The 12,023-nt window shown below is 55.1% G+C and overlaps 1 protein-coding gene across 4 annotated transcripts in view; it reads left to right on the top strand.

Moving 5' to 3' along the window:
- Positions 1-12,023, top strand: part of MSI2 (musashi RNA binding protein 2) — a 360,515-nt gene that overhangs the window by 315,278 nt on the left and 33,214 nt on the right. For 3 of the 4 annotated variants that reach the window (XM_079797212.1, XM_079797211.1, XM_079797213.1), the window contains exon 10: positions 2,723-2,797. In XM_079797212.1, the coding sequence (XP_079653338.1) occupies positions 2,723-2,797 (75 nt within the window). Of the gene's footprint in view, positions 1-2,722; positions 2,798-6,852; positions 8,949-12,023 lie in introns of those variants that run through there. The other variant, XM_079797214.1, reaches the window with a different exon arrangement.

Genomic DNA, 12,023 nt, shown 5'->3' with positions numbered 1-12,023 from the left:
TTCCTTTAGAGCCACACAGTCCACTGGAACTTCCCGTGACGTGGGAGGTGCCAGATCTGTGCCGCCCAGGTGGCCGTTGAGCATCGACGATGTGGCTCTCTTGTCGAAGAACTGAAGTTTTTGTTTTATATCATTTAAATTAAATTTAAATTGGACAGCACAGGTCTGGGGGAGCTCCGTGATTCTGGATGATTCTGGGGCTGGGCACCTTGCAGACCTTTTGCCTGTGATCTGTTCTTGGCACTTGGAATTGTATTTGTGTGCAGATCTCATGGCCAGTGTGGTACCCCGGGCAGTGCCCTGCACCCCCACAGCAGGGGCCACACATCCGCAGTCCCTTGTCTCTTGTCTCTCTCAAGTCGAGGGCCCAGTGGGAGCAACTCTCCGTGCCTCTGAGGAGCTGAGTAACGGAGCCGGGAGAGGCCCAGTCGTGCGCCCGGCTGGCACACAGACATCTGAGGGTGGAGCCAAGACCTAGAACCACACTTCTGAGCGCTCTGCCGCCCCCTCCAGAGGGGGGCACTAAACTGAGCTGGCTGGCAAACTCAGATTCTACTGTAGATTTCTGAGTTTCTTTTTCCCGAGTGGAAAACCTTTCTGTGAGAAAGGTGGCCATCCAGGCAGAAGGCTTGGTTTTTCTTTAGTGACAAGAGATAATTACTGTGGGATTGATCAGGCGTCCAGAGTCCTGGAGCAAATAAATTGCGCAGCAGCCAGTGCAGGAGGGGCCCGGCTGCTAATGGAAGTGGTGGCTGGGTCACCTCCCCGTAATGTGGCCTGATGGAGCCGCCATACGGGCCTGCCGTAATGTGCTATTGATATGCAGCCAGTCCATTTCCCCGTGGGCCGGGGCCGGGAGCCGCTGGAGCAGAGCTGGGCTGCACAGCAGTAAATGAAGAGGAAAATTGAAGAAATGTTGTATTATAAATTTATGATTTCATCTGCCTGACCCAGAAGATGTTCGGCGATGGGGGGTGGTGATCAGACCCCCCCCCCCTACTCTGGCAGCTGCCAAATTCTCACCTTTGTTGTTCAGGAGACAATATTGACATCTCCAGGAAGATGGGGGTAAGGCCCCAATCCCTGTGAACTTGACCATGCCTTTCTTCCTTCTTGTTGAAGACTTGCGAGTACACCAGGAAGAAAGCGGATATAACGGAATCCTTCTGGTGGCCCACCCGAGTCAGGGAGGGACTGGGCGGTCCACCCCCCACACCCACACCCACCCGAGGAGTCTGGAAGGTGACATATGGGCTTGCCGTTTTGCTGTCAGATTAGCACTGAAATATTTAAGACCCCCAGCACAGGAGTTAGGAGAAAATGAGTCATTTTTCATGCGGAAAGGCCCCAGGCAGCAGTGACTTGGCTGCGTGCATGTAATCCGTTTATCAATATTGTTGAAATAATGGTATAAGAAATCTAGTGCTGAAAGATCTGATTTGATCGCAGGTGATTAATTCAGAGGAGAATTGAGCTGGCCAGCCGTGAAATAAGTTCCCAAGAAGCAGCCTGTGTGTGTGTGTGTCCACTCAAGGCAGCCACGTCTTGGTCCCTGCCCCTCGTCTCTGCCCCTCTGAGTCTCGCTTGGGTCCTGCTCCTCAGCAGTCGGGTCAGCCTGTCTCGTCTGGGCAGCCTCAGAGCAGGAGGACGGCCTTTGCTGCTCCCATGAAGGGAGGGAGGCCTCTCTCCAAGTCTCACAGAGAAGGAGCACCAGGTGATGGGCAGCCAACAAACAGCCACAGACCACCATCTCAGAGGTCAAAGCCAAAGTCAGGCTGGTGGAGGTGGCAGGGTAGGTGGTAGGGTGAGAACCCCACGTGGAAGGAGACCACGTGAGCCTGGCAGGGTGGGCACCACGGGCCTCCTGTGGCCGGTGGAAGCTCAGTCCAGGAGGCTACTCCAGCCTCCTCTGTAGCTGGACCAAGAGGCAGGGATGTAGAGGGAAGTGTCCTGAGTGACATCTCAGAGCAGGAAAGAGAAGGCCACACACCCCCCCCCCCCCAGATTTTCATCTGCACCCCATGCCCAGCATGCACCCTCAGTTCACCCATCACCCCCCTAGCTTGCCTGCTGGGTCAGATGTCTGGAAAATAGACGGTTGCTACAAAATGCCTGTTGAAACATGTGACACGGGCTTCCGGGTTTGGGCGAAGCTTTGTGGTGCACATCTGAACACAACCAGCCCCTCACTGTTCTCTCGGGAATATTCCGGTGCCTCGTGGAGTGTGTGTGCTTGGACGTGGGCCTGGGGACCCACCTCCTCTGGACCCACATGGCTCGTCAGGCCCAGTGTCAGCCCTGAGTTTCCCCACTAACCTGTGAGCCCTGAGGACACAGGCTGCGTCTGGGCTGGCCCTGCCCGCTGCCTTGGAGGACTTCAATCTCCCAGTGTCAATAGCTTTAAGGTAAAGTACATTCAGGCTAAGCTCTCCAAATGTCAGAGCCAGGCACGGGCCGAGTTTGGTGCTAATGCCTGGCATTTACTCTGCAGGTCAACAAAGCCGTGGGCTTTGGGGCTCTGTCTGCCCAAACGCGGGTTAATTACCAGCAGGCTGACGGCAGCGTCCCCAGCCCGGGGAGAGAAGTGACCTGCCCAGGGTACAGACCCTCAGGGGAGACGGTCGTTCCGTGGAGGAGTCACTCAGGCTGTCCCCTCGCCCTCCCTGCGGCCCCGCCAGACCGAGGCGGCTGTGCTAACAGGACTGCTTTCTCTGTGTTCAAGGCTACCCCAACTTTGTGGCGACCTACGGCCGCGGCTACCCCGGATTCGCTCCCAGCTACGGCTATCAGTTCCCAGGTGAGTGTCTGTCTCCGGGGGCTTTAGAAACCTGGGCTGTGGGCTGCACTTGGGGGGAGGGGAACCCCTAGAGAGAATACAACTCATCCATCCATTCAAGAAGCGGCCTGTGGGTGCTGATTTCAAATCCACTTCACCCAGGGGCGGGGGCAGCTCAGGCTATGACTGACTGGAGTTTCCACTGGCCTGAGAGTGGCAGCTTTTTAGGGGGAAGGGAGACTGAGGCAGGCGCCCTCCCCCTGCTCATCCTCCTTTGTCTGACGCCTGTTGGGGGAGTCTCTCACTGGGGACTGAGCTCTCAGCCAGCGTTTTCTTTCCCCCTCTTTCTCGCCCTGCCTGCTGTCCATGTCTCCCCCACTCCCCCCTCCAGCTCTGTCCTGAGCCTTCCTGTCCTGGTGAATGCTGGCTGTGCTGTTGGGGTTGGCGTTTGCTGTCGGTCTGGGGAGCGTGTTTAGGTTCTCCCTCCCCTCTGTGTGGGTGTCAGAGACTCCAGGCCGAGCCCACAGTGATGTGTCCAGGCTGCTGCAGCCCCCTGGTAGCTGGGAGGCCCGGGGCCCCACCCCAGGTGGCGGCAGGGTAGGCATGATCCTGGAGGGGTGGGGGAGCGGTGCTAAAGGAAGGGAGACTTTCTGGCACTTGGCTTTTCCCCTGAGCCGGGGGGGGGGGGGGGGGGGGGGGGGGGCGGTGCTTGGGGTGTCTGTGTACCAAGCACAGTGGGGTTTCTGGAGAACCCCAGGAGTGGAGGTTTGTCCTCTTGGATTCTGTGCTGGGGGAGGAGGCTCCGTGGGGAGCTGGGCTTCAGGCGGAGTTTCCCTCCTGGGTGGTCACCCGGCCTAGATCAGAGGCCGGGAACCTCCGCCTGAGATGCAGGAGGAACATGACCTAGCCCGAGAGGACTGTTCTGAAGCCACCGAGGTGGGGTGTGTGCAGGGCTAGGCCAGCGTTTGATTCAGGGTGTGTGGGGGGACAGGTCAGGAGGCCTTTGGGACCCTTAGAGCCGTGCCTTACGGGAGACAGAGCCCTAGGCTGTGCATGGCCGTGGGCAGGTCGCTCCGTCTCAGGACCTCGCTTCTGTCTCCTGTGGATGAGAGTTTGTGCAGAATGGTCACTGAGGTCTGTGCACCTTTCTGATTGTAGGTGAGGAGGTGTCGGAGCAGAAGTTCTAGATGGAGGAGTTGGGCGGGGGGTCCCCCATGAGTGTGTCCCCTTCCCTGGGGCTGGGCAATTTCTCTAGCAGACGGCCGCCTCGGTGGCTGCGGGCTCCCAGCAGGATGACAGGCACCACACCCAGAGCAGCCGGGGCTGGGCCGGGCGCTGGTCTGGAGTCCGCTCGGTCTGAGCCTCCATTAGACTTCCTCGGTTACAGGTGGGGCGCCAGGGCCCAGTGAGGTAGAGCCCTGCTCCAGGGCAGGGCCAGGGGGCCCAGGGGGCCCAGGGGGCCTGGGCCTTACGTGCTACCCACCGCTCGCTCTCTAGCGTCCTTCTGTCCAGTATGATCCCACTGCCACTGTGGCTACTAAAATTTAGATTTAAAGTAATTAAAATGAAGTAAAATGAAAATTTCAGTTACTCAGCAGTCGCATGTGACTGGTGGCTACCATCAGTGCAGAATACAGAACATTTTCTTCACAACAGAAAGATCATAAAGGAAGAGTGTGTTATGGTGGGAGGTCTCGTTACACATGCGCGCGCGCGCGCGCACACACACACACACACACACACACACGTGTGCACTGTCCTCCTCGGGGAGCCCCGAGTGCCACCATCCCCGTTCCCCATTCCTTTCCATCCTGCTCAGCCCCACAGCTGGTGGCAATCTCAGGCAGCCTTCCCTCCCCTGCTCCCTTCCTAGAGGGAAGGAGAGACCAGGCTCGCACCCCTGGCGCAGCCACCTCCCTCACAACCAGGCTGCCATTGCCCCCTTGGCACAGCACTCCGCCCAGGAGGACAGAGTTGGGGGATCCTAACATGGGGTGATTTGGGGTGACAACATGGGCCCCATGTCTCTGAGAGCCAGCCCAGGAAATGTCTGGTAGAACTCTGTCTCAGGGACCTGCATCCCTGGGTCTGCCCTAAACAGATGGAGATGCACAAGTAACCAACTGAGGCTGGAGAATGAGGTGGGGCTCCCCAGGTGCCCATCCTATAGGCCACGGCTTTGGGAACGGAGCAGGGGCTGGGAACGGCCAGGAATGGGCTTGCAGACACCATGCCCAGGGCCCATTTGTTTATCATGGTCAGCAGGTCCCACGGCTTAACAATCAGATGGGTTTGAAAGGGGCAGAAACCAGACATCAGAGCATCCAGACAGGCTCGCTGACCCATGGGACTTGGCTGTTCTGTTCTTTCTCGGCCATCAAACTGTTCAGATTCCCATCCCACTTACACCGCGAAGCCTCTTGTTTGTCCTCACCAGTGGCCATCAGGGGCCCCCAGAGTGCGGCCGCCTGCTCTCAGAGGTTCAGGGTGTGGCGTGGCCTTGGGCCCGAAGCAGTGGCCCAGCAGCTGCACCCCGCCCTTCACAGCCCTCCACCCAGGAGCCAGGCTGGTTCGGGTCCGTCCCCTGCGGCCCGGAGGAGCCTCTGTGGAGAGGTGGCTCTGTCTGTTCCCAACACCTCCCCCAGCAGCCTAGGGTTCCCCACACCTGGGGAGTCCCTGGGACTTCCCAGCGAGACCTCATGAGCGGTGTCTCCCTGAGAACCAGACTGGACCCCCTAGAGCAGGGGTCCTCAAACTTTTTAGACAGGGGGCCAGTTCACTGTCCCTCAACCGTTGGAGGGCCGGACTATAGTTTAAAAAACACTATGAACAAATTCCTATGCACACTGCACATATCTTATTCTGAAGTAAAAAAACAAAACGGCAAAAACACCCGCATGTGGCCCGCGGGCCGTAGTTTGAGGACGCCTGCTCTAGAGCCTGGGCTGCAGGGCAGGGCCCCGTGAGGGAAACTTGGCAATGTCCTGACATCTGTCTCTTGCCTCGTGTCAGTGAGGAATGTTCTAGTAGATCTGGCCGAGAGGGCTCGCTGCCCTCTCCCTGCCCGTCAGGCTGCCTGTGGACCCCTCCCCGTGCCTTGGGTCCTGTGAGTCGGACATCAGCACAGCTGTCCCGCCACCACCAACCTGTCCTGCTGTTTCTTCCTCGTGGCCTCTCTCTTCCACGTGCTCACTGTGCCCACCTCCCCCACTTCCCACCTCCAGTCGCTCCTGCGATGCACGTGGATCCTGCACCCCCCCCCCCCCGCCCCTCCGACTCCCTCCTAGTGGGACAATTCGAGGTAGCTAACGGACAGGAACGGAAGCGCCCCTAAGGTTCTTACCTGTGTGCTTCCACTCAAAACCACGTATTCCTTGCCCCAGCTGGTTTGGTTCAATGGATAGAGGGTCCCGGGTTCGATTCTGGTCAAGGGCACGTGCCCAGGTTGTGGGCTCGATCCCCATTGTGGGACATGCAGGAGGCAGCCAATCAATGATTCCCTCTCATCATTGATGTTTCTATGTCTCCTCTCCCCTCCTGTCTGAAATCAATAAAAATATATATTTTTAAAAAACAACACGTATCCCTTTGAGGAACCTACAGTCTAACCTTTACCGGGGTCCTCCTTTTCACTCGAATTGGCTCTTTCTATGAATACCCATCTCATCTGTGGGTGCCCGGCATCCCTCTCAGTGGAGCCCCACTTCACCTGTGCCAACTTTCCTGGGGCGCACAGTAGGTGTTAAGCAGTGCCTGCCTCTGCCCACCTTTAGATGCTATGAAAATGGTGAGATGCTCTGATAAAGGGGGCTCGATGCCTTTGGGTAATTATTAGAGTAGGGAGTAGTTTTTTTTTCTAGGAAGATGGGGTGATGGCGGCCGGCCACTGCGCAACTGGCCCCTTCCTCCCAGGCCCAGGTGTCCCCCATACGCCCCACCCCAGCCCCGCCCCAGTTCCTTGGATCAATATGTGGGCTCGAATTATGATCCCGGTCAGTGGCTCCCTGTTTTCTCTCCTTTCCCCCTCTGGACTCTTAGTTTAATCTGTTAACTTCTGTTCTTATTTCACTTTGCAGACTATTTGCCGATTTCACAAGACATAATTTTTATCAACTAGCTCTTAAGAGAGGCATAACAAATTGGGGTTTGCTACCAATGCTAGAGAGAGGACCCAGTCCCGCCGGGGCCCGCCCAGCTGCTGTCAGTGCCCACTCAGCTCTCCTAGCTGCCTGTCTGAATGATTGCTCTTTTGCTCGTTTAATTCATCGAAAAGACTCGTGTCCTCATTGCTTCACACAGGTTTTTAAACATAATTTTATTCTCCAGTCCCTTCCCATTTTGCTTCCTGTACGCACTGTGAACATCCTCCCCACCTACCCCACCTGCCGCCTCCCCCGGAATGTAACCCGCCAGAGGGAACTTCTCACAAACTGTGTAGAGCCTCCAGGGGGGGTGAAGGGGGGAGGCCTGGGAGTCCAGGTAGAAGGCATCGAATTACTTTAAACAATGACCAGACAGGCTCATTGGGCATTTCATGGGGTGAGCTTTGAAGTGCTGGTGGGCCACGGGGTGGGCGATGGGTGCCTTGGGCACCTCTGTCCTATGTGGACACACTAAAAGTGAACACACACACACACAGGGTTCCATGAATACCAATGTGAGAAACTGAATCTGGATGAAAAACTGTATTCGCAGGTTCTGGTTGCCTGTCTTGGGGGCCCGTCCCTCAGTGGCTGCTGCCATGATAATGAGCAACCAGTCTTCCAGAAGGGCCAGTGGCGCCCCCTGGGGGCCGCCACATCGCAGGCACTGTGGGCACCGATCCACACCGGGCCCTCCTTCCCCCCACCCCACCCTCGCCCCCTGCCCTGCTGGCCCACCGGGGAAGGCGTGGACAGGACTCAGAGGGTCCGTCCTGAACAGGCGGCACCCTGATGGTCACCCCGAGAAGGGCTATCTTTTCCCATGATCCTGACCCCCCTGCTCCCCATTTGAAACCCCCCACTCTCTTGGATTAATCAGGTACAGCTCAGTTGGACCCTCAAGAGTCGCCCCTTGGTCCACACTCACAGTTTGTGGGAAGTGTCCCGTGCGCTTCCGTTGGGTGCGTTGGATGTGAGCAGATCTGTGTTTGAATGTCAGGGTCCCCGAGACCCACCGTGCGGCTCTGCGCACTCATTAAAGATGCTTGATGGAATCACTGGTCCGTTTCTTTTCTTTGCCCGCTGGCTTTTTCATGAGTGCTCACTTTTGTTTAAGCTCTGTGGCTTTTCCCCTTTATTTTGTTCTGCGATGTATGGATTGTTTTGCTTTGGTGAACTTGCCCTAATATGCTTGCCTCCCCAACATTTTAGCCATTGTGAATTTTCTTCATCCCTGTAAATGGCTCATCTGTGCTTCTCCCTAATGACGTGTCCCACCACCACCACCCATAAACAACTGAGCTAGAAAAATAAATTGTTTACCACGGACATGCTGTGTGCTGCTGTCTCTTAGCCTGACAGTGCCCTGTTCTCGCTCCCGGGAAGGTGACTGCACTGAGTGACCGGGACCAGTGACAGCCCAGTGCCGTTTCTGAAAGCCTAGGGCCCCCCCCACCCCCCGCCTGCCGCCTGTCCCCAGCCCCCCTGCTTTCTCGTGTCCCTGCACTTGTTCAAGGTGGTCCTGTCCTTGAGCAGAGACAGCATCTGCATGCCAGCTGCACGGTTCGCCCCACGCCTCTTCCTCTGCCACCACTCCTGCCCTCGAGCGGGAACGCCAGTGAGACATCTGAGCCCTTCACATCTGCACACCAGGTGTGTGTGAGCTCATGCACGTGCGTGTGCACACCGGCCCACATGCGGCCTGCACGTCGCCTGCTTTCCTAGTTCCCCTGCACGGCGCAGGCTGCAGGAGGCACCTGTGGTCCTGGGCATGCAGCTAGAAGACCTTGTTTTCGGGCCCCACTTAGGCACACTGTAACCACGTCACCTGAGCAGGTGACTTAGCTAAGCCCTGGGGATAATAATAGTGCCCAGTTGGTGAGGTGGTTACCCTTAGACAGGATGATGTGCACAGGTGAACGTGCCTTGTAAATTAGTAAATGCTCTCCAATGGAAAGGTTAGAAACGGGCACTGATGTTGCTGCCGTGTCCCTGTCCGGCGTGGTTTTCCTTCCTCGTCACCCCCTGGAGGTGCCTGCTGGTGGGTCTGCTTCTCAGTGAAGAGAACACTAGGTGTACCAGTTAATAATGTGGATTTTTTCAATAGGTGGAGTTACACATATGTTGATATATATGCGATTCAATATGTATGCTATGTTGTTGTATTGCTCCTTCAGATGACCACTTGTTCAGATCGATGGCACACGCACTTTCTGAGCAGCACTTCAAAACATACGAAGAAGTGGAAAACTGGGTCTCTGAATGGTCTGCCTCAAAACAAGAAAAGTTCTATTGGGACGGTACGCACAAATTACCTGAAAGATGGGGAAATGGGTAGCTAGCAATGGACATTACTTTGAATAAAGCACTTTTGATGTTTCTCTTGAAATTATCGTGTTTTCTTTGATTACAAGATCCGCATTATTGACCGGTTAATAGTTAATCTGCACTGTTAACTGGTTAATGATTAATCTGCATTATTAATCGGTTAATAGTTAATCCACACTATTAACCTGTTAATAGTTAATCTTCACTATTAACCTGTTAATAGTTAATCCACACTATTAACCGGTTAGTGATTAATCCTCATTTTTAACCGGTTAATAGGTAATCTGCATTATTAACTGGTTAATAGGAAATTCACATTATTAACTGGTTAATAGGTAATCCACATTTTTAGCCGGTTAATAATTAACCGTAATAATGTGGATTTTGTAATCAAAGAAAACACGATAATTTCAAGAGAAACATCAAAAGTGCTTTATTCAAAGTAATGTCCATCGCTAGCTACACATTTCCCCCATCTTTCAGGTAATTTGTTGATACCGTCCCAATAGAACTTTTCTTGTTTTGAGGCAGACCATTCAGAGACCCAGTTTTCCACTTCTTCATACGTTTTGAAGTGCTGCTCAGAAAGTGCGTGTGCCATCGATCGGAACAAGTGGTCATCTGAAGGAGCAATACAACAGAATAGCATACATATCAAATCGCATATATATCAACATATGTGTAACTCCATCTATTGGAAAAATCCACATTATTAACTGGTACACCTAGTAAACAGGATTTCAGGGTGAAGCCAGGGAGCTGCTGGGACTGCTTGCCCACCCCACCTCTTCCCTCCTTCCCTCTTCATTTACTGATCATCAGACACTGGGTCACGTACCAATTATTGGACATGAATAAAACTCGCTCCTTCAGGACACAGTCCAGCCGAGGGAGTGAGTCAGGGTCAGACCCACTGAGCACCCTGGGACAGCTGCTCAGCTCAAGAGGGAACCTGTCGCTGCTGTGGGGGAAGAGGTGGCTGCGGTCCTGCCTGGGGGCCGTCAGGGATGCCTAGAGAAGGTGAACTGGGTCTTGCAAAGTTCAAAGGGTTAGCTAAGTGAAGAGGGGAAGAGGGTGTACCCCAGGCAGAGAAATGACACCCTTAGACACTGAATCCGTTTTAAGGAAGAAAATTCAAAAGTAAATAAGAAAACACAAAATGATAATGGCCTAAACAAAATAAGAATTGTTTCTCTCTCCCGTGTGAAAGAAGCTTCATAGTATTAGGTCTTGGCTTCTCCTGTCTTCTTCTTCTCTCTTCTTCAACATGAGACTCCATCTCATAAGAAGGCTGCTCGACTCCAGTCATTACATATTCCCCCCAGAAGAGCACATCGCTTCCCTTTAATAATACTTTTTAGAAGTCACGCGTGACACTCTGCTTCGATCCCGTAGTCAGACCTTAGTCACACGGCCAGTTCTAGCTACAAGGGAACGGCAGAAATGTCTGTGTTCCAGGTAGCTGCATACCCAGCCGGAAACAGGGCTCGGGCCTGTGGAAGAAGAGCAGGATGGGCCGGAGGGGACACGGCAATCTCCACCACAAGCCTGAGAGGAAGCATTGCTGGTCCCCTCGGAGTGCCCTCATGGGGAACCCCCGTTGCTCCCGGTTGGGATCCAGGGTGGAGCCCACCGGTGAGCGACGGCTGGCTGCTCACTAGCAGGCAAGCCCATCTAGAAATGCCGACACAGGGTGGCTGGCTCCCAGGTACGGTGCCGTGCCCATGCACCCATGCCCGGGGCACCCACAGCTGTGGGTCCCAGCCCTTCAAACCACGAGCTCCCTTGTAACGGAAGCTCCTCCTGACACAGCAGCCTGCACATCTGTTTCACCACAGCCCTCATCTGCACGTCCCTTCCCCTCCAGGGATTACCCCTCCACAGATGGGGCGGAAACCACAAGCTAGCTCCTCCTGGGCCAGCCCGCTCCTCTGCCACCTGGCCCTGTGCACGTGGGGCTAATGCTCTCGTTTGAATATTAAAGGCAAGCTTAGTCCGGAAAGCCTATCTGCTACTTTAATAGATGGAAAAGCAAAATTCAGCAGCGCACCCCAAATCCTGCGTGAGGACAGTCAGGGCTGTGGGTGGGGCGTGCCGCTGCTGCTCCCTCCACGTGGACGGTCAGGGCTGACGCCATCCCCAGATGGGAGCAGCGCGCAGGGCCGTTTGCGGAAATGAATTGGAGCAATCCGAGTGGACGGGAGCTGCGGGTTTCACTTTCGATTAGCTTTCGGCGCCTCTGGAAGCTCCTCGGCATAAAGAGAGGGAAGTGTGCCTAACCCCGCTGTCCGCCCCGTGCTAAAGCCACACTGTTCTCAGGCGGGGAGTCGGGGACCAGTTCTTGCCCCTAGCTTGCTGGGAGAGTAAGGCCACCTCTGGGCCTCAGTTTCCCCCTCTGTCAAATGGGGCTGTTGATCCTTGTCCTGTCCTCTTCCTTGCAGGTTACTGAGACTAGGGATGAGCTAATGCTTTGGAAAGGGTAGTGTGGTATCCATGCCTGAGCAGAGGGCCCAGCCGGCTTGGTCAGGGGCAGCAGTGAGGTAGGCTGTGGACAGGACTTCACCTGCCCTCTCCGTGGGCTGCGTGGTGCTCACCAGATCCCAGCTCCCCCGGCACTGCCGTCCTCACTTCCTTCACACCGTCCAGGTGCCCGTACCACCAGCTCACAAAGTCTCCAGTAAGCCGACCAGCAGGAATGTAATCACCTTCTTCCAACCCTTCAGTTTTAATTTCCGTCAGCAAAAGCAAGTGAAAGGTCACAGCTTAAAAAAACAACA

Source organism: Cnephaeus nilssonii (genome assembly GCF_951640355.1).
Source record: "Cnephaeus nilssonii genome assembly, chromosome: 19".
Lineage (NCBI taxonomy): Eukaryota > Metazoa > Chordata > Mammalia > Chiroptera > Vespertilionidae > Cnephaeus > Cnephaeus nilssonii.
The sequence above is the reverse complement of the archived record's forward strand: the minus strand, read 5'-3'. Positions and strand labels throughout refer to the sequence as shown.